This window comes from Phascolarctos cinereus, unplaced genomic scaffold (genome assembly GCF_003287225.1).
Source record: "Phascolarctos cinereus isolate Bilbo 61053 unplaced genomic scaffold, phaCin_HiC Scaffold_726;HRSCAF=1367, whole genome shotgun sequence".
Taxonomy (NCBI): Eukaryota; Metazoa; Chordata; class Mammalia; order Diprotodontia; family Phascolarctidae; genus Phascolarctos; species Phascolarctos cinereus.
The window spans coordinates 60,144,306-60,171,821 of NW_027556098.1; the positions used below are offsets into that span (position 1 = coordinate 60,144,306).

The 27,516-nt window shown below is 35.9% G+C and overlaps 1 protein-coding gene across 11 annotated transcripts in view; it reads left to right on the plus strand.

The window, feature by feature from the left end:
• CASK (calcium/calmodulin dependent serine protein kinase) overlaps positions 1 to 27,516 on the plus strand; it is a 379,925-nt gene that overhangs the window by 295,247 nt on the left and 57,162 nt on the right. For all 11 annotated transcript variants that reach the window (XM_020967084.2, XM_020967088.2, XM_020967093.2 and 8 more), the window contains 2 exons: positions 20,677 to 20,754; positions 23,699 to 23,779. In XM_020967084.2, coding sequence (XP_020822743.1) covers positions 20,677 to 20,754; positions 23,699 to 23,779 — 159 coding nt within the window. The remainder of the gene's footprint in view (positions 1 to 20,676; positions 20,755 to 23,698; positions 23,780 to 27,516) is intronic.

Below are 27,516 nucleotides of genomic sequence, written 5' to 3' on the forward strand. Positions count from 1 at the left end.
CTTGAAGAATATTGTTAACTATAGCAATGCCTTCTGTTTCCTGAGTCTATTCACATGAGTTGCTGCCCAAACCAGGGAATTGGTATTGACTATCAAAAACCTAGATTTGGTATTAAGAAATACCCTTCAGAGGGTTGGCTTAAAATAGTGACCTAGACTAAATTTAGCTCTAACACCAACATCCAAGGCAAATTAATTCTTTCATGGCACTTTTATGCGTGTTCCTGAGATTAAATTAATTGTGAAATGCATTCCAAGTACAATAAGCAGAGATCCTTCTTCATGATATTATGGAATACTGAGTACTGTGTTTTCTGTCCCAGAAAGTATTGGATGATTGGAGTTGGGGAAAGGGGCCTTAATCTTATAGCTCAGTCTAAGCCCTCTCTTTAATGAAGTGAGAAAACTGTGAAGCCCAGAGAAGTAACTTGCCCAAGATTATACAGGCACTCATTAGCAGGACCAAATTTCCAATCCAGGCCCTCTGGCTTTCCTTGTAACACACTCAAATAAAAATTCTGACTTATGGTGTCATCTTTTGTTTATTAGCCAGTAGTTCGTTAGACCATATTTATGCTGTTTTATGTTAAGCTGATATAGAAAAATTAATTTTTGCCATGGTAGACTTCCCAACCATGTCAAAATCCAATAATTATTGTCAGTAACTAACCAGAGGTATGGTATTCAGAACCTTTTTTCCAGTGCAATCTTCCTATAAATACATGTTCTTAAAACATCATTCTAATAAATGATAAATAGTATAGTCACTTCAACATAACCCTGTGTAAGTGTTCAGAGCTTAAGAGGTGGTCAGGCTAGGAAGTAAGGATTTCCTTCTCAGAGGAGATGTAAAGCTGGTTTGACCATTCAGATCCATAGGATTTAGGACTGAGTGGCCCTCCTTTTACACATGGGAAAACCAAGTAGTCAGTAGGAGTTCAGAACATAGAGAAAACTTTTCACAGCCATCAACACTCTAGAATTTATTATTAAGAAACTCTAGTTTGAAGATAATAAAATGTACCTGATTTCATAGTGGGACTCTACAATTGGAATCCCAATAATGGTTGTGACCTGTCAGGGCTTAATTTTAAGCCATTTGCTCTTAAAGAAAGGAAAAATACTTAAGAGACAAGTCAAGCTGTGTCATCTAGAGTTGCTGTGACTGTCCTTAGAAGGAATTGCCATCATATCAGATAGAAGCTAAACTAAGCCCTTTTAGATGTTATTAGGCCAATGTAAACATGTTTTAATCTTAACTAGAAGGTCAAAGCAGGCCTTCATTTCTTAGACTCAAAAATAAATCCTCCATTGTGCAATAGTCGGGCAAAGGGGAGGATGGGAGAGACTCAAACTGGAAAGAACAGCTGTAGACAAATAAAACCCAAAACAAGAAATGAGCACGTCTCCAAAAGCCCTCTTAGACTTTAGGACTCAAAATTGGTATTGTAACTCAGCCTTTTAAACTGATCTTGGATTGAGATTTGGTTCCAACTGGACAGAATTTTCAACTTCTTCATAATTGCCAACTGCAATTGCCTGTTTAGAAGGCAAAAAACCCAGGACAGCTGAGCCCCAATCCTTAAGACTGAAGGGGAAATAATTCCCATCATTATCTCACTGAAACCAAAACCAGCAGTTTTACCTCATGTATTGTGAATTGTGAAGTGACTGCTTAGTTATGTTTCTCGGTTCAGATTGAGGCCAGTGATCTAAAAGCAAATAGCAAAAGAAGGGGAACCATCCCTTCAGCTGCTTTTTTCCCCCCAACAACCTAATTAGGGACTCCATGTGAATCCTATTTCTTTAACTTTATAGGATTTTTTCTTAAAATGAAAAGAATTAATCAAATTGTTCTGTCCTTTAAAAATTATACTTTAGTATCAAATGTCTCTCAAAGTAAGAGATTCTGTAGCAGATCAGGACTAAAGAGAGAGAGAGAGAAAAAATTCATATGTACAGCTTATACATGCAAATGAAATTTGTTAAAGGATATCCTTTACAGTGAAATGAAGACTGACTGCAGAGTAGGGTGGGGAGCATCACAAAGATGACCACCTTTTTGTACAAGAAAGCTTCCATCTCTGATTCGTTCTTGTCAGTCTCTTCTAGGATTTGTGTGGCAGTAATTAATGGAGAAGCAAAATGTTATCTTTTAACCCTGCTTCCAGTTTTGGGATCTTTAAGCCCTGTAATTAGTCAATGTGGCAAAGAGGGAAGAGGGTCTGACTCATCCCATGGCTTACTTTGGGCAGAAATAGGGGTTTATTCTTCTTGACTTTGGCTGGACTCTGGAAACATTGCTAGAAGCCTGGGCCCTTACACAGGTGATCATAAGTTCACAAAGAACAAAAATACTCAAGTTTGTTTGTGACTTGAATTTCTGATTTAACTCCTAATTTTCCTGAGCCAGTATCTAGACTCTAAGACAAGCTATAGGGACAATAAACAGGTTAATATCCACTGAAGGCTTTTTAATTGGTACTTCATATATTAGCATGTCTTGCATCTATGCTATGAGCTTACAGATAATTCCTGGGGCTAGAAAAAACCCCAACACATTATGTTGCTCAAGTATTTGCCTATTTTGTATAATTCATTAAAACATTTCTAAATTCTTATATAGAGGGGCAGCGAGGTGGCGCAGTGGATAGAGCACCGGCCCTGAAGTCAGGAGTACCTGAGTTCAAATCCGGCCTCAGACACTTAACACTTACTAGCTGTGTGACCCTGGGCAAGTCACTTAACCCCATTGCCTAGCCCCCCCTCCAAAAAAAAGGGGGGGGGGAATTCTTGTATAGAGAGAGACATATTTCCAAATAATTTAGCTACATAAACCTTACCAATGATTAACATATCTAGTATTTTGGAGAACAAATGAAAGCTGCAGTATGACCCTTTAGCTTCTGAAATGTGCATAATATGTGACCAAACTCATTATTTCTAAAGCTGTCATAGCAGTTACATTACTTAGGTAGTAAACAAACATTGAATTAGTAAATCTAAGTGTTACCTAGAAATTGATCATGTCCTTCCCCAGCCAATTTTTTTTTCATTTTTTCCACTATAATTGTTTTTACATGGATGTTTATGTGACAGATTTAGTTTGGGTTGGCATTTTCATATTTTTGAAAAATACTGTTGCTAGTTGGCTTGAGATTCTCCTTTTCTAAGCTAAGTTATCATATTTCTGTCTCATGCCCTACTTTGATATCTTGAAACTTAAAGATACTGTTCAAACTTCCACCAGAAAATGGTCTTTTTTGAAAGGAGTAGGTGCAGCAGCTATTATTTCCCTTCATGGACAATGCATCCTACAAGCTATATGTAATTAAAATCATTGGTTTCATGTACAGTCCTCTTTTTTCTGATCCTTGTATGTTGTAATGCAAATATTTGTGGATGTACTATTTCAGAATAACCCCAAAAAAATTATTATTTAAAAGAGGAAAAGAAGATAGGTTCTGGAGAGCCCAAAGGATAGATAAATCTAACTCCAATAAAAAATTATTTTAAAAACTTCTTACTTTTCTCTCTAGAGTACTCCATTTTGGAACAGTCATTTAGCTCTTCTGATCACGTCAAGCTCAATTACTAAGTCTTCTGGATCTTTACACTTGTCAATCTTAACTTTCATCAAATAGAGAATACCCTAATTTTTAGGGTCTTCTTCAAGCAGCAAGAAAAGTGGGCACTGAATGTTAAGGAGGCAGGATTAGTTTAGGACCAAAGATGAGAAGGCAGATGAACCTAGTAACTCACACCAAGTCAAACAGAGTATTTGAAACCATGAATTTTTAGTCTGTGAATATAGATTTCCTATATTCATATGTAACCTGGTAAGCTGCATTAAATATTTATCATCATCAAGGTACCTTAAAATACTTTGAACTTTATTAAAGACCTGGGCCAGGACCTGAATGGTAATTAATAAGTTCTATAATTTTCAGGTTCTCTTGTCAGCCAAGCATATATGTCACATCTCCTTCCCACCAGTACCATCAGAAAGGGTTGTAGTGTTTGCACAGAAAATGTGGTCAAAAGGGAAGTGAGGATCATTAAATATGGTACATCCTTCATATTTAAGCTTTAACTTTCCCCAAATAAACCTTTTCCATAGTCCAGCCATTCTGGATATCATTTTGGAATTGTGCAGGAAGAGTGACCAAATTGTCCCCTTGATACAACAGTATCACTGAGACAGAGCCAGGAAGAGTTCCCACATGTACCAAATGTTAATAGCTGTACTCTTTATGGTAGCAAATAAATGAGGGAAAAGTGGGTACCATCAATTGAAGGACAGCTTAGAAAGTTACAGTGTATGGATATAATAGGGGCAGCTAGGTTGCATCATAGTGCTGGACCTGAAATCAGGAAGACTCATCTTCCTGAGTTCAGATCTGTCCTCAGATACTTCCTAGTGTGTGTGACCTTGGGCAAGTCATTTAACCCTATTTGCCTCAGTTCCCGTGAGTAAAATGAGCTGGAGAAGGAAATGGCAAACTCCTCCAATATCTTTGCAAAGAAAACCCCAAAATGGGGTCATAAAAGGCCAGACAGGACTGAAAAAAACTCAACAGCAGTGGACATAATAATAATTATTTATATATATATATATATATATATATTTGTAATTTGCTAGTAAAAAATGACAAATAAGATTTCAGAGAAATGTATAAAGATTTGTATGAAATGATGCAAAATAATCAGAACCAAGAGAACAATAAACACAATGTCTAACAACAAGATAAATGAAGAAATAACTAAGAGGAAGTCAAACTGAGTAAATGTGCTTAATTTTACTAGAGTATTAGGAAGTCTTAGAGTATTGGCTATATAGTTGGATAAATCAAAGGTTCACTAGCTTAGTCAGTATGGCACAAGTTCTCACATGGCCAAGTCCTTCAGAGTTATTTCTAATTTGAAATTAGAAATTAGAGGGGAGTTTTTTGGGGAGTTTTATGAAAACTACAGATGATATACAAAGGCCAGCAGATGACACAGAAAATGTTTAGAAACTCAGAAATGCATAATATGCATGTGTATATAGTGTTGTATAATATCAACATGTGTTATCTTTTAGTACCATAATAATTCATACTTCTTCTCTGGTATGAAGGGAGGGCCAAAAAATTTTACACAGATTTTCCAGATCACAGGAGTGCCATGCCCATAACCCTTGCAGTATGGAAGGGATAACTGTACACAGAATCACAGAGTTGGATAATACTTTAGTGGCCACCTAATACAACTTATCCCTGATACAAAATGCTATATATAAGATGTCTCATATTATAATCCAGTCTTAGCTGGAAGACTTTAAGTAAAAGAAAACCTACTATTCCTAAGATAGTACATTCCACCTTTGTATAATTCTAAGTCAGGAATTTTTTCTTACACAGAGCCAACATGTACCTCTGTACAACTTCCACCTCATCCTGCCTTCTACAGCCAAGCCAAACAAGTCTTAATATTTCTTCTACATGACAACATCAGATCATTGAAGATTGCTATCTTCAAAGCTATAGCTAGCTATTCCTCCTCTCCCTACCCCCACCCCCCGCAAGTCTTCTCTTCTCCAGCCAAATGTCTCCAGATCTTTCAGCTAGTCTTGAGGCTTTTGAGGCTCTTCATCATCCTGCTTGCCCTTTTCCTCTTGTCGCTCTTCAGCTTATCACTGTCCTTTCTGAAAAAATGTAGTGCCTAGAATTGAATAAATACTTCCAGATATAGTCAGACTTGGGCAGAATATTTCAGGATTATCACCTGCCTAATTCTGAACATTTTAACTCTCTTACTACAGCCGAAGACCATAGGGGTTTTTTTTGGCTAATGGATCTGTTAAAGTCTAGAGCTCATCCCGTGTTCCTCACATACAGTGTCTTATGGGTGTCATCCTCCACCATCTTGGAATAAGGCTACAGAACTAGTGCTAGACGAGAATCCAGTCCAGCCTGAGAGACCTAATCACCACATATTTATTGACACATATACCCTACTATAAAACTCTGTGCTTCTACCTTAATGTCTCTGGTGGTTGGAGTAACAGGCCTTGGCAGCAGATACTACTGGTGTCATCACAGGATCCTGGAAGGTTGAAGAATGTTAGTATCAGTCTACTGGTTCTTCCCCAGTCTTACACCTGACAAATTGCCACAACCAGCTTCCAAATCCACTGGGAGTGGTCTGAGATAAAAAATTTTTCCTTCCTACATCTTCCTAAATTCTAATCCTTGCCTACCTTATACTTGTGTAATAGGTTCTTTATAAATATTTATTCATTCATACCATCTCTCATACCAGTTCCCTCTTCCCACTTTATACCACCACCCAATTGCCATTCAAACCCTCTTACTAATTTCCCATATATTATAAAAGCTCCCTTATTGGTATATCTGTTTCCAGTCTCTGTCCCTCTCTTCCAAATAGCAACCAAAATAATCTTCCTAAAACACTGTTCTGACCACATCACTGCACTGCTTAAAAGTGTTCAGTAGCCCTTTTTCCTCCTAGATAAAAGACTTTTCATCCTAGTGTATAAGGCCCTCTACAGGCTGAAACTTGGCTTTTTAATCGAATTTCACATTAATGCCCTTTGTGCTATGTTTTATCCTAACTGGGCTAGAAATATGGCCATCCAGTACAAACTGTAAATTGACTTGACCATCTGTCTCCCACCCCCATGCATTTGTATAAGTCATCCCCTTCCTGGAATTTATTCCCACCTCATCTCTACCTTTAAGAACCCTTATCTTTCAAAGTTCAGCTCACATGGCTCCCCACCATGGTATAGGGAATAAAGTAATGACCTTGAAGTCAACAATACCTGCATTTGAAAAGTTAGACACCTACTAATTTTGCAGCCATAAAGCAAGTCACATTCATTTGCCTCATTTGTAAAATGAGCAGTTGGTCCCAATGACTTCTGAAGTAATAGCTCTAAATCTAGGAGCCTGTGATCCTTACCACATACAAAGCATCATGGTGTAGCAGCCCTGCTTTGCCCTACTCACTTCCCCCACCACACCCCTCCAAAAAATAATTTATATACAGATTGAGAGCAGGCCACATCCTGACCAGCTCAGAGGACTAGATTATAATACAGTTAGGAAGATTTGGAACCAGTTGGTTCAGTACTAGTTTGGCTCAGTGCCAATCTGAAAGAGTTCTCTGGTGAGGTAACCCAAAGATCTCCTCTTGGTCTTATTTTCATATTTTTGTGAATGACTTAGATAAAAATGTGGCATGCTTATAGAATTCACACATGACATAAAGCTGAGAAAGATAACTGATATGTTAGATTGATGAAGTCAGGATCCGAAAAGATTTTGATGGCTAGAACATTGGTCTAAATCTAATCAAATGATATTTAAGAGGATTAAATATAAAGTTATACACTTGAACTCAAAACATCAGCGACACAAATACAAGGTGGAGGAAGCATGTAAAAATAGCAGTTTCTTGGGAAAACACATCCAGGGGTTTTATGGACTTTGGGCATGACATCAATCAGCACTGTGTTGGTGGCCAATTCCATTGAACAAACACTTGTAAAGCACCTGTTAAGTACAAAACACTGGAATATAAAGACAAAAAACAAGTCAGCTCTATTCTCAATGAGTTTACATTCACTAGGAAGCAGCAAAAGTTGGTCTCAGCTAAATCCAAGTCTTCTGACTTTCAAGTTGAGCGCTCTCTCGCATTGCTTATAAGCTTCTCTTTCCATCACAGTACTTGTAAGCATCACAAAGGCAGGATTGCTTTTTTGGTTTAATTTTTTTTTATCTAAAGCTTTATGTTTCCCCTAACCTACCACAGTTCTGCTTAATTAATGTTTTGTTTAGAATGGAATGGAATGCAAGTTTACTACCACTGTTAGAAAAACTCAAAGCTGATGACATGATGGGCAGTCAGCAGCACCTTCATATACAAAGGATAGCACACTTTTATTAATAAACTCTTATTAGATTGGTTTTATTAATAGTAAAGATAGAACTATCATTGATGGAAGAGTTAGCCACCAAAACTAACCAAAGAGATATTCCATTTGGCAAATTCGTTAAGTAGTTATGTTGCTTAATGGTAAGAAAAATTATCAGGGTCTCCATTTAATTTTATTTCAGGACATAATTATGCTGGTGGTTAATCTAGAATGAGTTGAGTCTAGAATAAAATATTTTTAATGTTGCTTTGGCTAAACAAATCAAAATGGAGGCAACATAGTATTAAGGAATGAATGCTAGACTTAGAGTCAAAAGAGACCTAGGTTTGAATCCTGCTTCTGATACTAGCTGTGTAACTTAGCATCTGGGACCCTCAGTTTCTTCATCTGTAAATTTAGAATAACAGTATACTTGTAGGACCTATTTACCTCAAAGGGCTGGTATAATGTTCAAAAGAGCTAGTATCTATGAATCATTTTTTCATATCTTTAAAAAAAACTATATAAAGTCAGCTATGTTTTCTGCTATTATTAAACAGCAACTATTTATGAAATTCATTAAAATTTTGTTCTGATGCCCAGTTATTTCAGCATAGAAGTCCATTTATTACTGATTCCTTATCATATCTTCTGGGGGAAAAAATGCCAGACATGCAATATCCTTTATTTTTTCAAGATGTTAAACCAAGTGAGTTCCCAGTTCTCATACCAGCTTTGCTCTGAAGAAATAAGAATTTATTTTCTATAGTAGTGTGTCAAGACAAGTTTTCTTATCCTATCCAGTTGAACAAGCAGCTCACCCAGATTTTTCCAAAAGAATCAAATTCCTTTATTACAGTCAGAAGCTTTGTTCCCTAGGGAGACTGAGTCAGTCTGCTAACATGGATCAAGGTTGATTTGTTGTGGAAAAACAGTCTTTTCCACATTTTTCTGAGCCAGGCCACAGAGTTGGCTAAATTAGTTTTAGGCACTTTAAGGAACAGGCTGATTGAAGTAACATCTTATAAACATCATGATCGGAATATAATTTTTCCACTTTTATAGTACTAGTTGGTCATCTAGATTAGTACTTTATATTCCTACTATTAAGTTTTTTAAAAAATATATAAGGATTTTTCACTGATGTCATTTAAAATGAATCTACTCTAATCAGATCAGAGCTAAAGGTAAGAAAGCCAGAGGAGAATGATGACATATTTGCTTGATGGCTCTCATATATTCTGCATTGCAAGATAGAAATTTCAAAATATATGGGGAAAAGAATCATGTTCTCTTTTTTTTTGGGGGGGGTTGGTCTTTCTTAGTGTCTCATTGTTTTGAGGTGTTTTGTTTTTATATTATGCTTTGATTTTCTTTCAGGATTTAACACCAGTCCTATATGATATTCGTACTACATTTTTTGTCACTTTGCCAAATTTTTATGATACAAATACAATCTGAAGAGAGATTTAATAGAAATATAATATTAAAATCTAGCATAATTACTAATCTGAACCTGGTTGTAATTCCTTAATTTTTCTAAATGTTATTTGTTTTGCATATTTTTTTCAATTCCATCGTATATTACTTTCATAGTTAGAACTTCTGTTTCCTAAAGGACCCAATTAGGAAGTTTTTAATCTGTTACTAATTATGCTCATTTTTTACACTGTCTAGTGAGTTTCATTATATTCCTTATCTGAGATGTTAATTCAACCCTGAATTTCTCTTTGAAGATGTCAAAGATAGAGCCTTATGAAAGTTGTTTTGTTTTGTTTTAGCATAAGGGAGATCATTTGGTTTATATAAGAATATAGGAAGATGCCATAATACGAGATTGCTTTTAAGAAAATTCAGAGCCATGACTTCAGAAATCCAACAGTACAGTTGAATTTCGTTCTACTGTATAAATTGTGTTTTCTGTCATCTAAAATTTTTTTGAAAAACATTTGCAAAATATTTCTGAATATCAGTAGCAGACCTACTAGATTTACTAGGGGAAAATTACAGGAATTTAAATCTGCTAGACTTTTTAGTACATAGATTACTTAAAAAGGAAGAAATTATTTAACAATGCCAAACTTACCAAAGCAATTCATTTCCATTATTTGTGTGTAGTGTACTTACTAAAATGTTAGCTATTATTAACAACTTAGAATATCATAAATTTTCACTAAATACTTTTTCATTTAACTCAGTTAATTGTCAGAAAGGACTTTTGTATAGAAACCTAAAATTAATAGTGCCTTATTTACTGAATCATCATTTTTATTCTTAATATTACATTAGAGTAGCACTTCTGAGTTTACAAGGCACTTTCCTATACATTATGTCAAGTAATTTTCACAATAAACAGTTATCCTGTTAGATAGACCAGCTAGTATTATTACCAGATGAGGAAACTGAGGCCTAGATTCATTAAAAAGGCTTGTCTATCATCACATACCTCGTAAGTGCCAGTTTTCTGACTCCCATATTAATTTTATCAAAGGCCATACTCAGCTTCTAGACTAAAATAAATACTTCATTCTGAAAACTCTGCAATAAAAGAGAATGTGAAATAGTAAAGAGGGATGGGGTGGGGGTGAAAATAAATCTTCAGAAACTTTATTTGAACTTTTAAGCCGATAAAAACATTGCTAAGATGGAATGCCTGCATAGTTTAAAATATAACCTCCAAGTTGAAGTCAGTATTACCAGCCATATTCCTTGTTTTTTTTTAAACAGATAACCCATAATTTAAAAAAATAAATATTTTAAATTCATAGCATGTGATTTTTAAACTATGAGACAGCTCTCAGATAGCTAGATTAATCCTATCCACAGAGTACATGGTAAAATTTGTGACTGTGCCAAAAAGACTGGCAATAGAGAGTTGATCATGGGACAGTCTGAAACAATCTGTTCCACTTGCAGCTGTTACCATTTCCTTGTTTTGTTGATTTAAAATAAGTGCTGAAGTTAGGTAACTGCTAAGAGAAAACTGCTGAAAGAGAAAATGTGTTCATATTAGCTCAAGATAATTTGACACTCCTTATCCCCAAAGCTCAAATCTTCAAGCTAAAGGGTAGAAATATTCAGTGAAAACGTAACATTTTATCATCCTGATTCTTCTTAGATGATAAAAGTCCTGTAAACTAGAACTATGTCTTTATTACATTACTTATATAATATCTTACTTAGCAGTATATGTGATCAGGGGTAGTTTTCTTTATTACAGTTGTTCTAACTGCAGTTGCAAGAAAAGGGCAGAGGAGAAAGGGATCTGAAGACTGGGACTCTGTCACCATTAAGGGGGCAGATCCAGTGACTGTCTCCCAAACTGTGAGGTCTCTTTCAAACCCCAAACTCTGATCCAATGATTTCTTTTCTTCCTTGGGCCCCAGGTTGGTTTGCTTTTTTCACCTGTTTTCCCTTTCACCAAGACCTCTGCCTATTATTTCTGCCTTCTTTCCCTCTATTTTTTACTGTTAGGAATAAAAACAAATAGAAAGGAAGGATCCTTTCCAATGTTCCATTTAGACTCTTTTAGGAAAGACAAATTAGCTTGGGGTTTAAGTAAGATTCACCTACAGTTGAATGGAAAATAGACTAAATAGAAATAGTAAATAGACTAATTTATGTACATATATACATACATACATATAATGTTTCGTGGCAGGATCTGGGAACTGGGATGGGGGGTGTTATTATGGGGATCCGTGAGCCTTTAGCAATAGCATAAGGTGAGACTACATGCCTTCATCAGAAAGAAGGGAAGGAAAAGGCTGTTTTCTCCCCTGTTTTTGCCATTGCCAGTCCTACCACCACAGATACCATCCTGGGTTGACCCTGAATCAGAAGCAGAGACAGAGATGAAAGATTCAGTGATAGAGGGGCAATTGGGAAGGCAGAAAGGGAAACTTTTGAGAGTGACAAAAAGTAGGAGAGTCTTTGTCGTAAATGGGGGGTCAGGGACTGCCTGGATAGTCCTAAAGAAAGGTTTAGATACTGTTATTATTCATCTTGGGGGAACTTTGAAGCCCAAAGAGACAAATTTGAAAATAATTCTTCCTGCTGTGTTTTATACTGCTCCAACAGATTTTGTATTTAGTTGGAAATTTGGCATATTCATTGCTCCTTTTTTTTTCATATTTAAGGAGTTTTCCATCAGGCTACCTAAAAGAGGGAAAACTCACAGAAAAAAAATTACTTTTCTCAATGTACTCCCACTTCACTAGATTCTTTAATCTAAAACCATCCTGGTAGTTGTTACTGAAGTCTTCTGTATTTAGCTACAGACCTCCTAGGAATTTTCTGTCATCTTTTTGAGCATCAATGAGTAGGGTGCAAGTGGAGCTTGCTTTTATGTCCTGCTGTTGAAAGTAGTGCAGTCTTTTAGCTTCTTTCCCTTTTTTGGTGTGTTGCCCTGATATGGGGACTTTGGAGGGAGGGACTTTGGGAGTTGTTGTTGCTTTTGTTTTTGTTTTCATTTCCCTGCACTTCACTTCCTTAAGTTATCACTTCCCTGATTTAGACCTCAATTTCTTCATCTATAAAATCCATGAGATTGGACTAGGTTAATCATTCTCAAACTTTTTGATCTCAAAACACCTTTACACTCTTAAAAATGATTGAGGACTTCCTTCCTTCCCCATGAGTTTATGAAAATAGTTTTGATTTCACAGACTCTTTGAAAGGGTTTTGAGAACCCCCGGGAATCCTGGACCACACTTTGAGAACCACTAGAATAGATGATTTTCAGGTTCCTTCCAGCTCTAGCATTCCTATTCAGTAAACATCCAAATGATTCTTACTTAAACCAAATTTTGCTCATACACTTAATTTGGTTTTTGTAGTTACTCGGATTTAGATGGGATCTTATCTTAATTGTCTTCTAATCCAAACCTCCTCGTTTTACAAATGGGAAAACTAAATCTGAGGCAAATTAAGTGATTTGCCTAAGGCCATAGGTGGTAAGAAACAGAGCCAGGAATTTGAACACATGTCCTCTTGAGTCCAAATCCAGTGCTCTTTCCACTGCACTACAGTGCCTTATGCTTGCATTAATATAACTTTTTAGAGTTAAGTAAAATAGCTTTTAAAAAAACACATTGTTGGGTCCTACAATCCTTAACATTTGCCTGTGAAACAATTCAAAGATTATGAATGTTTGATATGTGTACATGTACACGTAAAGGGAAGAGAGGAAAGAAGTAACAGAAATTCTTCCCACTTCCATTAACAAAACCCAAAGGCTCTGCACTGGGCCCTCTTCTCCTTTTTTTCTATTATTTCTATACAAATGGTTCCCACATTTGTGTATCCAACCCTAGTGTCTCACCCATGTTCCAGCCCCACATCGTGAACAAACTGGACATTTCAAAGTGAATATCGCATAAGCGTTTCAAACTCAACATGTCAGTAGCTAATTATCTTTCTTTTTCCCCACCTCTCTTCCTAATTTCTCTGCTGCTTTTGAGGGCACCACAACTCTTCCAGTCATACAGATCTGCAGCCATCTTCTTGTCTAAGTGTTCCCACTCTCTCTCTCAACTCACACATCTAATCACTTGGCCTTTCTCATAAACTCCTCTTTCTGGCATTTAAAGCTCTTCACCACCTCGCCTTTTCTATCTTTCCAGGCTTATTACACATTGATCCTCTAGCCATGCTGGCCTTGTTGCTGTTCTGCAAATACCCTCCATCTCCCATCACCTCTGTAGCTTTACAGTAGTTGCCCATCATATTTGGAACACGTCCTCACCTCTACCTCTTAGAACCGCTGGTTTCCTTCAAGACTCAGTTCATACATGACCTTCTTTATGAAGCTCTTAGTATTCCCTCCATTTTCCACCCTTCAGCTGCCAGTGCCCTCCCTCCAGAAGCTCCTTTACATTCATATTATGTATAATATACATATATCTATCTATCTATCTATATATTTTTTTTCCTATATGTACAGAAGTGTGCTGGTAAATGCTTTGTGATTCACTCCCCAGGGGGGAAAAGGATGCACAGCACACTTTTAAGTTTAATCTGCATTATAAATATTGTCTCCATCACTCTAGGACAATCGACATTAAATCAAGCCCTGATTTGTATCACTCACCCATTTCCAAGATGTCAGTGCTCACACTGATGATTTACCATCTCGAGCTGATACAAGCTGGCTCTAGCACACCCCTGTGTATATACATATGTAGAGCTACTTCCCCAGTTCCCACTCAGGATCATAGATTGGGGTCCCCAGGGGGCAGCTGACTGCTCCTGCTCCTGCTTCTAGGGATTACTCAGCAATCATGACTTCCAGCACTGTTGCTCCTGGCCCCAGCTGGTGTGCTTCCTTCCCATAACTCCATTATCTTTTTAGAAGAGAGATTTGCTGAAAATCTATAACACAATTGGCACAAAATATTTTATACTCAACTGGAGGCAAACTTTCCCTTTGTACACACAGGGTCCCCAGGGAGGGTGGGCTCACCCTTAAAGTACAGTGGTAGAGAGGCACACATTATCAAATGTTTCCTAATTACTGGAAGTCCTTTTCCTCCTTTGAAGTGCTCTTTCGGTTTCACTTAGATATAGTTCTTTGCTGGCTTCTGAAGGCTTGTGCTTTTGTTGAGTTCACAGGCAGCACCTCTTTTCTCTCTGCCACAAAAGGTTTCATTCCCTGAAATTGTCACCATATCCATCTGCAGGCACTTCCACTATTGTCAGCCACTACTCCTGCAGCCCTTGCTATTGCCTCTGCCACTAGTGGGACCTTTTATTGGGAGTGGTATCTACTCATCAGGTAGACTTGCCTTTCCCATCTTGAAATAATTCTTCACTCAAGATCAAGAAAGAATGAACACAAAAGAAATAAGCAGTTCCCAGGCACATGGCAGCTGGGTAGAAACAAGATCATTCCCCTTAGGCTCCCTCAGAGCGTTCTCCCCAAGGCTCGTCACTGTCCAGGGAAGCAGTGGAAGAAGTTGGGTGTAGTCTCTACCTGCTCCTGCCTGGATATGTTGTCTCTACGGTGCCAGTTTCCCTACTAAGGTGGTCAATTGGAGGAATAGAGTATGGAGAGAGAGAGAGACAGACAAACTCGTGGACTCTTTACCCCCCTAAAATGCCTCTACCTGCCCCCCCATTTCCTCTCAGGGTCTTGACTCCAGTTAACTTAATCACCACCTGTATAAATCACCACATTGACTTAGTGTTTTATATATATAGCCCAAGAGGTATGACTTTATCTTCTTGGCTAATCACAAGCTGTTTCTTATGTGGAGTCATCTGTCTTTCATCCAGTGGTCCAAATTCCTATAATCTTTTGATTGATTAAGGTCTTAGCTACACATTGCGATGAGGTTGTAGAAAGTTCTCAAGACCTGGTTTGCTCTTTTGATTGGGATGGTGCAGAGGCCCCAGTGTTATACTTAAATACGTATGTATTGCCAGTTAAATGTGAACTCCCTTAGGTCGAGGACTGTGTCACTTGAACAGATTGAACTTTCAGACCTAAATATGAATTGCTTAATGTATTGTCATTTGCAGGGAGAGTACAATATGAAAATAACCAATAAAAATTAGAAAATGAAAAGCTGTTTTTCTCTAGTGTGACATTTTTCTCAAATGAGTTGGGGAAGCTGAAAGACGGCTATAATAAAAAGAAGCATGGAGAAATGAAACAGGTCAGTCCTTGCAATCAGGAAGATCTGGATTCAAGTCCTGACTGTCACATCCTAGCTGTGTTACATTGAGCATGTCATGTAATCTCTCAGTTTGTTGTTGTTATTATTGTTCAGTCATTTTCAGTTGTGACCACATTTGGGGTTTTCTTGGCAGAGATTCTGGAGTGACTTGCCATGTCCTTCTCTAGCTCATTTTTATAGATGAGGAAACTGAGACAAACAGGATTAAGCCCAGGTCCACACAACTAGTAAATGTTTGGGGCTGGATTTGAACTCAGGTCTTCCTGACTCCAGGCTTAGTACTCTGTCCATAATTAATTGGTAAATTTTTTAGTAGTGTAACCAAGTGAAGTGAAAACTGCTATGTGGAGAAGATATTTTTGGACTGAGAGGCCACAACAAAAAGGTTAGACTTGTCTGGGACTCTGCCCCACCCCTGTCTCCCAAATCTGCTCCCCTAAGCTGTTCCTGCTTTTCACAGCTTCTTCCTTTAAATGGGTAATATTTAAAGCTCCAGGTTTTTCTCAAAGATAGCTTCCTTGGTTAGCAATGTGGGACCTCAGTCAGTAGAAGGAAGCATGGGTTAGGGTATTAGCTGTTTGTGTACATGGACTGCATATATCAAATGTTTTGTCAAACAGGAACTTTTGTCTCTAGCCGATTAGTACACACTTACAAATGGCCCCAAAAAATGTAATTATAGATAAAGACTCACTTCTCTGCATGCCAAGAATTCTTCTTTCCTTCCCTTTGTGCCTACGTTCCCATCTCTCTGTTTATGGGTTAAGAGACTGATTTTCCCAATCCCAACAGAACATAATTTTTTTTTGGGGGGGGGTGAGGCAGTCAGGGTTAAGTGACTTGCCCAGGATCACACAGCTAGTAAGTGTTAAGTGTCCGAGGCTGGATTTGAACTCAGGTCCTCCTGACTCCAAGGCCAGAGCTGTATTCACTGTGCCACCTAGCTGCCCCAGTGAACATAAATTTCTTGGAAACAATTTCTCTTTTTTTTTTCCTATCCCCAGCACTTAGAATATTGTTTAATAAATGCTTATTGATTGAAACAAATTGAACCCCATAGATTCCCACCCATCCCTTCCATCCCCCTTCCATATGAAAAGCAATAGCTTGGTTCTTCAGGAACAAGGATGAAGACCAAGGCTTAAAACCACCAACCTTTACCCACACACCCAGACAGTTCCCTTTTGAGTCAGAGTTTCCTATCCCATTTCCTCCTAGACTCTGTATAATTGTGTCTGTTCAAGGTTTCATCATTCAAAAAGTAGCTGAGGCCCTTGCTCGGCCATCCAGCCTGGAGCCTCATTCCAGTGTGTAATTGGTTGAAATCCTAAAGTCTGTTAGAGTAACTATGACACCATTATCTGGTGGTCAGAGCACAGAATCCCAGTTAGTTTAAAAATCTGACTTCTGATCTAGGGCAATAAAGACTGAGGCTCTGAGAGAAAGAAACACAAATACATAGAAAAGAATCCAAAGCCTTCTGAGTAAAGGTATCCATTCCATTTATTATCCTCTCTTCTCCCCCATGCTGTTTCCCCTGGGTTTAAAGAGAAAAAAAAAAGTTACCCAGAGCATGACTGATGAAAGTCAGTTGATATTGCCTGTATCATTGGAAGAAAGAAAGGCTATGTATATTGGAACAAAATTTAAAATCTTTTTTTTAAAACAGTGCTACTAACCTCAGAAGCCCTTTCAAAGTTCTCAGAAGTTCTCTTCAGAATTTGCCATACAAATCTGCGTCCTTTTTAATTAAATCTGCCAAGTACTAAAATCCAGGGGGGGGGGTTGATTTTGGTGTTTTTCTTTTAATATCACAATATGTCAAAAGATAGTATTTATTTGTGAAGGTTTTTAAACATATTTTCTGACGTTGAAAAAAAAAACATGACTCAAATATATTTTCTTCCCACCTCTTTTTTATCTCAAATCAACTTTTGTGCACTACCCTGAGAACCTATCACCATTTAAAACATTGTTTCCATGGGAAAATGCATTCCTGGTTCCAAGCAGCAGATTTTACAAATAAACTTTTGGAATACAACCAGGTTTTTAAATCAAAAGCTGCATGTTTATATTCTGTAGAGATTTGAACAGATTCAGTTTGGAACCATCAGAATGTCAGTAAAACCTTAAAAGATTAAGTTCTTGTATTAAATAGATCATTAGGATACTGTACAGTTGTTCAAAATCCAGTAATACTTTTTTTAAATTGGTTCACATATGGGAAAGGGTCAGTCCTGTGCATTCCAATTAGCCTATCTAGGTTAGGCATTTTTCTTACATGACAGTGTTTCTTAAACCAGGGTTTCTACAAAGCACTCCAAGGAGTTCCATAAGAAACAAGTGGAACTAGCCAGTTAGCATACACAACGGGTACATCCATGTTGCAGTCTGTACTGGTCACACACAATGTATATGCTCCACCAGGTCACTGAACCATCAGAGAATCAGTGGGAATCCACCCTGTAATTGAAAAGTTGACTTTTGGATCTTAGAATCAATCATTAAATCCAACAATGTGCAATGCGAAATCAGTTGATTGTCAAGCAATCTCAGATTATGTGTGAAATAGACTCATCGATGAAAAACATGAAGGGACCTCAGAGACCGTCTCATCCACCCTCTCCATTGTATAGATGAAGAAACTAAGGCCCAAGGAAGTTAAGTGACTTGCCACTTAGATTCTCATTCATTTAGAGTCTTGGTAGTATGTTTGAGGTAAATATGTTTCAGCCAGTGCCTATTAATGGGTAATTGGGTGAAATGTGAAAGATCAGAGAGACCCCCTGCACCAAAGAAAAACTGTCAGTGACCCAGACTTCAGGTCATTCAGCACCAGACAGAAAAAGAGAGGGCAAGGACAATATTTTACCTTTGTTTGAATTCTTAGCACTTAACACAGTGCCTGTAACATAGTAGGTGCTTAATAAATGCTTTTTGATTGATTGATTTGTGATCACTATGTTCAGTTTGGGTGATCTGGATATGCAGTATGTATCATGTTACCAAATTATAGAAGATACTTCAGTGATTCTTGCAAAAGCACAAGGGTATTCACCTAAAAAAATTTTAAAAATCAGATTTTATGATAAAGTGCTCAGATCTTTTAAATAAAAATGAGATAAGCTGAAAATTATATAATATAAAGAGCACTGGTTTTGTAATCAGAGGACCTTGGTTCAAATCCAACCTCTGGCACTACTTATTTGCATTGAGCAGGTTACCTAATTTCCCTGTGCCTCTGTTCTTAGGTTGTATTAACCGATAGTAATCACATCTCAATAAATAAGCTGTTTTTGATGTCACTGCATTTAGCACAAAGTTGATTTGAAAAAGTGTTTTCAGTTAACCACATGTTTTTTATTATCATTAGTATCTTTTAAAATAAATTTTTAAAGATTTTACTGAAAAGTTTCTGCCAAAATTTTGTTTAGAGTAAAAGCCTTTGTGGTTGCAAAAAAGATTGAGAATCTCTAACATATGATGTAAACCAATATTTTAGGTAATGAAGTTATATATTGTCATAGATTTTTCAACTAAAATTAGCAGAGAAGTAGAAAAATCAGTCAAATAATTATTAAGCACTTCTGTGTGCAAGCACTGGGGATACAGAAGCAAAAGATAGTTCCTAGAGCTCACAAACTATTGGGGAAACATAATGTGCAAACACATGCACAGCTATATCCAGGATAAATGGGAAATAACTAACAGAGGGAAAGCACTGAAATTTAAAGGCATTAGAGAAGGCTTCCTGTAGGAAGTGGAATTTTAGTTGGGACTTAAAGGAAGCCAAGAAGATCAGTAGATGGAGTGGAGGAGGAAGAGCATTCCAGGCATGAGGGACAGCCAGAGAAAATGTCTGGAGCCATCAGATGGGATCATTAATAAACCAACTGTTCAAAGTAATTTTACCTTTTGACTTTTTAGTGTAGGGATGAGACCTGGGCCTATGATTTTCATGGTCTAGGGCTCTCCCAAATGACTAATCTCCTTCTACCACTACCCCTTCTCTGCAGTTTGTGTTCTTAAGAGAATTGCCTTGGGCAGTGACATATTAAGTGACTTCACAGAATCATATACAGCCAGTATGTATTAGAGATGGGATTTGAACCCAGGTCTTTGCTTTGTGGCCAGCTCTCTATCCACTTAATACTAGGGGTGTCAAATTCCAGCCACTGTTAGAAATTAACATAATCTGTATTTTATTGTATTTTATTTACCTTGTTAAACATTTTCCAATTGCATTTTAATCTGGTTCAGCTGTGTAGGGGTACCTGCAATTTTGATTACATTATACTTATACCTCTTGTCGAAGAAGACTTTTCTATAACTGATTGAAGTAGATTGCTTTCTAAAAATTAGGAAGATCATTTACTAAGCAAGAAATGGACTCACTAGGAAAAGAAAGGCCATTTACTTCTTTTGGCTGTTTTTTTGTTTGTTTTGTTTGGTATGTATTGAGACTTGTGTTTGAATTGAAAATCAAAAAAAAGAAATGTTAATAACTTTAGCTTCATCTTAAAATATGCTGGCATCAATGCCATTAATAAACAAGCCCACTAAATAAGGCATAATCCTTTTGTGAAAACATTCCTTCCTCAAAGGAGCTGTTTTTGCTCATTTCCCAAGATTTAGGTTTCTGTGAAAATTCCTCTGGCCCTTTTATGCCAGGAAACATTCCCTTCATTTAATTCTAGCTTTATTCTCAGAGATATGCGAATAAAAAAAAAATACATGTGAGAAAAGGATGTAATTCAATGAAATTTTAATTTCAAAATACAGGATTACGTTTACATTAAAAGTAATCACAGAGAAGTACGCACAAATATTATGTCCATTAAAAATGAATGAGAAAGTAACAGAAGTGTCCTGCTGAAATCTTCAAATATCCTTTTGAGATCCTTCTCTCCTATAAATAATAGTGTTTGATGATTTAAATTCCAATGATTAAATTTTTAATTTATAACAAGGAAAATATATATGTTTTCACATTATTGCAAATAATTGGAGAATTATAGGTCTTGTCAGACATCAAAATAGAATGTAATTCTGTTGGCTTTTCTTCTTTGCTTTCAGCTTTATGACAAAATTAACACAAAGTCTTCACCACATATCAGGAATCCTCCAAGTGATGCTGTACAGAGAGCCAAAGAGGTAATATTTTAAAAACTTGCTTGGGTCTGTCAAATTTGAATAATCTAGTTATTAGTTACAAACATTTTCGATTTTTTAATGGGGAAATATTTTGGTTGGAAGTAAGTGTAATGATCATAAATGTAATAATCATTTTAAAATGCCATTTATGTCCTTGATTTCTTATGTGTCCTATTCTGGTGTATTTATAGTTTTTCTGGTTGTTCAGCATTACTTGGTTTTCTGACTTGTTCAATTGATTTTTAATCAGAATGGCTGTTTAATGCAATTACACTCAGATTTTTAAAGTCACCAAAATTTGATCACTGAGTATCTTTATAGAAAATATATCAGCAGCATCACTGCCTAATGGATTATTGTTTCCTGTTGTTACAGACTTGCTATATGAACATGAGCATTTAACTTCTCCACTCTTTCCTAGCAACAGTTTGTTAATAGTTTTACTCATTCATTTCTAAAGCACTTAATATCATCCATTAGAAATATAGTTGCTGTGGAAATCTTAGCTGGTTTTTTGAAGATGATAAAGCTCAAAAGAAGACCATATACATTAATTAAATGCTTACAATTATTAAATAATCAGATGCATTACAAACAAATCATTTCTGTAATGTTATGTCGGTGTCAGAATTGGTTCAGCTGTTAAAGATTTTTTTTTTAAGTGAGGCAGTGGGGTTAAGTGACTTGCCCAAGGTCACACAGCTAGTACATGTCAAGTGTTTGGTCTGAGGCCGAATTTGAACTCAGGTCCTCCTGACTTCAGGGCCGGTGCACTATCCTGTTAAAGATATTTTTAAAGAACATAATCCCTTCCCTAAAAGTTTCAAAAATCCAAGCCTTATAATTCGAATGTAAAGTAGATGAGTTGAGAAAAGGGTTAATTATCATGGGAATACAGAGGACCTCATACCTGCTTACTCAGTATAGCTAACAGTTTGTTATCTCTGTTGATGCCCACCAAAAGTTCATAGAAGATAATCTAGTAATCATGAAACAGTAACAGTAGTTATTTCATCTTTCTTCTACATATCAAGGTAAGTTGAGCTGAGGCTTCTGGTAGCCAGAACCCTATCTGATGAAGAGTATTGACTTTACATGTGTAGAACTCAGCCCCAGTTCTTTGAATAACACAACTTTTGAGATGTAATTTTAGACACCATCCCACCCAATCCACTTATTTTATGCATAAGAAAGCAGGCATGGGTTAAGTGATTTGCCAGCCAAGGTTTATTTTAATAATTGTAGCAGAAACACCACGTATTAACAGTATAGCTAGCAGTAGCTGAAATAGTATCTGTATCTCAAAAAACTTCTGTATTTTCTTTGGTTGTATTTAAAAATAATGTGTGACCATGTTTTTTGTGCAAAGAAAAGGCAAAGAAAAAAGGCTAGCTATAACCTGATAAATGTTGCTTCCTGTCCTCAAAGCATATATGGTTCTTCAGTGTAGCATTGTCATAAGGTCTAGAGAGATTCTAGGTCCCATTGATGAATTTTTTTCTTTCATGACTTCCATTTATGGTAATGGAAACCTTAACTCTAGACTAAACTTTTGAACATAACAAACAGTTTGCTCTGTCTAAAATTATCTTTTAGAGCCCAACGTATTAAGTTAGAATAGCAACAGTATGTTTATCCTGAGAAGAACAGACTTTTTGCCCCTGGGCCATATTATGAAACTAAGTTTTAAATGGACCAAGTTCATCTAATGAGAAAGATACAACTTTTGCAAAATACAATTTTTTGAAAACAGCAGTGTCTACCTTTCTGGGGATTAATTTAAAAACTAGAGTAGAAAAATTCAATAAAATGAAAATGAAAAACTACATTGCTGTGTTCAGTTCCTTGTCAGCGACTCTTAGGAACCATTGCCAGAAGCACACTCCACAGGTTTTGGGATTTTTTGGTTTTGTTTCATTTTTTAATCTGGGGAGTTGCATGGAAAATAAATTGGATCATATCAATCAGGAAGGAAAATTAGTAAAACTTTGGGCTATTTTCCTCCTATTCATAGAATATTGCTTTGAATTGTTTCTATTTTGAATGATTTGTGGTTATGTGGGGAAGGGGGGGGATCACAGAGGAGAGGAGAGGAATTGACATTTATTAATGTTGGAAAGTCATTGGACAGTCAAAAAGACTCTCATTAACTTTTGTTAACTCTTCTTTGGATGGTGCTCTTTGAATGGTTTTTGTATTCACTGGTTCTCCCAACAAAACCCCAGTCTCCAAAGTCATATTAGCTTTGCTCTGATTTAGATTTTACTTTGTTTTTATTCATTGTTCTTTTTTGCAGCAGTATTTTTATTGTGTTTAAAATATATTTTATTGATATTAATTAATGAACATTTAAGTGCTTAATGTTTTTATATCATATACTTTTCCTATTGTATCTTTCACCCCTCCTCTCAAAGAGCCATCCCTTATGAAAAAAAGAGAAAAAAGTTCAGTACAGTTAGTCAATACTAAAAGTTTAGCATTAATTATTTGGAGTGTTGCACACTCATAACCTCCTCTCTCCTCTAGGATTCAGTAGTCATTTTTATTGTTGTTGTTCTCTCCATTTATATTGTTGTAGTTGTTATGTATAACACGTTTTCATGATTCAGTTAACATCACTGTCCTTTAGTTCACCTAAGCCCCAACGTGCTTCTCTATTTATTATACTCATTATTTTTCATTAAAGGCTTGGATTATATTTTACATAAAGAGGACAGAAACTTCTGGTAAAAATCTATGTAATGTAGTACCATGCCTATAAATCCTCTGTAGTGTTAAAATATCTAAATAAAAGGATGAAATTTTCAAAAATTATTATTTTATCTGCCAGAAAATTTGAGTAATATTTCTCCTTTTCATAAGAAAAAAGCTTTCCATATTTTCTGTATCTCTTAGTGGGTTTATGACACTGTAGACTTTTAATGACACACCCTTTACTTTATAGGTATTGGAAGAAATTTCATGTTACCCTGAAAACAGTGATGCAAAGGAGCTAAAGCGTATTTTAACACAACCTCATTTCATGGTAAGTGCAGCTCTACAGTTAAATGTGTCTTGGAACTAAAACGAACATTTCTGAAAAAGTTTTAATGACATGACACCCATAATGATGAAACAAAAATAATGTCAACTTCATAAAAATAGATTTTTAATCACCATCTTGCCAGATAAGGAGCTTGACTGTAAGAGTACATTAAACATGTATATGTTGACCTGGTAAATTAAGACCATGATTATTGCTAATTATAGTAAAATTATTTTATGGGAGTGTTTTGAAGCTGGATGAGACCTTAGATTTAATTTATGCATGGAAATGTATGCCCAGAGAGGTTAAGTTAAATTAGTGATTTGGCCAAGGTCACATCCCTAGTAAATAGGAGAGCTATGATTTTAATCCAGTTCTCTATTTGATTTTTACTTTAATTCTATTAAAATGAATTCACAAATGAGCTTCAGCTGAACTCATTTGAGTTTTCACATAGGCATGTCTTTCTTCTATTGATAAAATTTCTATATAAGAGAACAGAATGTTATACATAATTTTTTAAAATTTTAGCTAGGTAGTGTAACTCTGATGTGTTATGAACTTATTTTAAAAGTTTTATTTTCTTATAGAATATTTTAAAGAACTTATGAGATATTTTTATTAAGATGCTAAGTTTGAGAAGTTATTGCTGTATGTCAACGTAATGACTTCATAGGAGGTCATTGTAGTAATTATGATGTTAATCTGACAGTTTCTGTACTTACTGGCCCATCCTAACACAATTTTTCATATAATTTAATATTGAAAAAGGTAATATTTAAAAATCCAAATACTTAAATTTTTAGTCCCTAATAGCAAGTAGTTTGAATCGCTAAAATACAGTTTGTTCTATTAGAAGTCATTGTATAGAATATTACTATGCCAAATGAATCTTTTCAATTACTTCTCTTGAGAAAAAATGTTTAGAATTGCTTTTAAAGGCCCATTTGCTTACTTGTTTCTTTAAAAAGTTGATAATTACAATTAAGAGATCCAAAAATTAAGCTGACAGAATTACAAAATTTATTTCTCCAGAAATAGGATAACAAGAAAAGATTTTAAAAATATATATATGTATGTATGTATATATATATATACACATACATATATATGTATATATATGTATATATATATGTATATATGTATATATATATGTATATATATGTATATATATATATATGTATATGTATATATGTATATGTATATATATATATATATATATATATATATATATGTATATATATATATAGTTCAGTAACAAGGCCATTCAACTTAATTGGTTCTGATAACTAGTGACCTTTTTAAGCTTAACATTCCAATAGTTCCCCTTTATTTTATTCTGACTCAGCACTTTGGACAGTAGTTGGATTAGTCATCTCACCTTAGAGAGAAAAAATATTTGATATCCTTAGTATAGACAGAGAAGTGAAAGTGTCTTTTGTTTTGGCAACACATATGCCAGTGGTCCTTCCCACGTGATTATACAAGAGAAAAAAATTAACAAAAATGATAAAGATGTTTTAGTTTTCTAAGTGTACTGAAGATAAGTATTTAGATACGTAAAAGTATTTTTCAAATTCTGGTCATCAACACTGGGCTTAATAACGTTATATCTGCCTTTTTTCATGAAACAATGTAAATCATTTTACAACCTTTAAAGCAGTATATATAAATAGAATACATCCCTAACTCTAACCAGCCATCTCACAAATGTGTGCTGTTGGCCACAAAAAAAAAAAAGACCAAATAAGAAAGGTTAAGTGTATCAGAGCAAATACTGTACAAAATAGCCAAATAATTCAAAATTGAAAATTATTTTAAAATAGATCTAGAATTATTTGTCCATAGTTATTTATCTAAAAAACAACCAAAGTTCAGAAAAGTTCACCACCAGAAGATTGGCAACCAGTTTCAACCACAGCAGTTCATGAAAGCTTATCTCCTCACACTGAAGGGCATTGCAGTCCACATCAAAGAATGAAGTTAGTACCCACTCGGAAATCACAGAGCACAGGCAAATAAGTAATACTGCATAAGACATTAAGGGTTGTGCCTCAGAGCTTTCTGACTTTGTTGTATACATTTAATGTCTTATTTAAATGTAATGAAATTTTGTGTCAAGGATATAGGGAAAATATCCCATTTACAATATTCTTTAGCCCTTGAATTTTCCATCTGTTATGCAAAAAAAAGTGTATTTCCATAGAAATAAAAAGAACAGAACAAGAGTATTTTATCTGAAACCATGATTCCATTACATGCAGCTTGCTTTTTTAAATGTATAATAAATTTGATGTTACTTTTAAAACTGCCCTGCTTGTCTGTGTTTTCCTCTGAACTTCCTTCTGTTCTCTTTTTTGCAAATGCTCCAGTGGCCCTCTTGTTATTTTGGCAGCACTATGGACATTAGTTTCTGCTGTCTTCCCCACCCCTTACCCCCCCCATCCCCAATTCCCCCCACACATAAAAAGAAAAACACAAGCCTAAAAAGGCAAATAAGCAAGTCAAGCAAAGCAAATCCACACATTATCCACATTTAGAAATGTTATGTCTCATTCTGCCCCTTTGGGGCCATCACCCATTTGTCAGGAGTTAGATGGCATGCTTTGTCACTGGAATTTTGGTGGGTCATTGCAATGATCAAAGTTCTAAAGTCTTTAGAAATTGTTTTTTCTTTACAGTATTGTTACTGTGGAAATTGTCGTCCTGGTTCTACATACTTCACTTTTCATCCCTCATATTGAGTCTTCTTAGGTTTCTCTTTTCATCATTTTGTCAGGTAATCTCAGGTGTCCATCTTATGCCATTTCTATTACATTCACATACCATAATTTGTTCATCCATTCCCTAGTTGATATTCACCCTCTTTGTTTCCAGTTCTTTGCTATTGGAAAAAAAAAAAAGGTCCTATAAATGTTATACATGCAGGTCTTTTTCTTCTTTCTTTAGTTTCTTTGGGATATAGGTCTAGTAGTAGGTCACTTTTGCTATATGACTGGTCCACTTACTTTTCCTGTCGTACATTTCCTAAAGCAGTGTCTTCTAAGTCGCTTGTTCAGTCATTTCTTATACCCACCATATATCTCTGTGTCACCCTTTGGTTCATCCACAATTTTTGTTCTTTTAGCATCAGTAGAATATTACTGATACATTTTTTTTAAATATGGGGATTTTTTTGTATTGGAGAACAGATTAAGTTGTTGAAAGTCCTTGTGTAAATTACTAAGTGGGGCAGCAGGGCAGTGTAGTGGAAAGAGTTCTGGGCCTGGGTTCAGGAAGACTTATCATCTTGAGTTCAGATCTGGTCTCAGACACGTACTAGTTGTGAGACCATGGGTAAGGCGCTTAAGCCTCAGTTTCCTCATCTGTAAAATGAGCTAGAGAAGGAAATGGCAAAGCACTCCAGTACTTTTGCCAAGAAAACCCCAAAAAGGGGGGTCACTAAGAGTCAGACACAACTGAAACAAGTCAACAACAAAGTTACTAAATACAGTACAGCCTGTTCTATTCCTCCTATTCAACTTTGGTTTCATTTCCTTGTCTGTGTATAGTGAATATCTAAGAAGGGAGGGTGGGGGGAAGATGTGGTCGAGGACAGAGAGAGAAAGAGAATGAATATGTGGGGGGAGTGTATCAGTGAACTAACTCAATGAGCAGCCCAACTACATATTATAATATGAATATTGGGCATTCTTTATCCATGTGTTTCTTCCTATGTGGGTTGTTAAATTGACCTC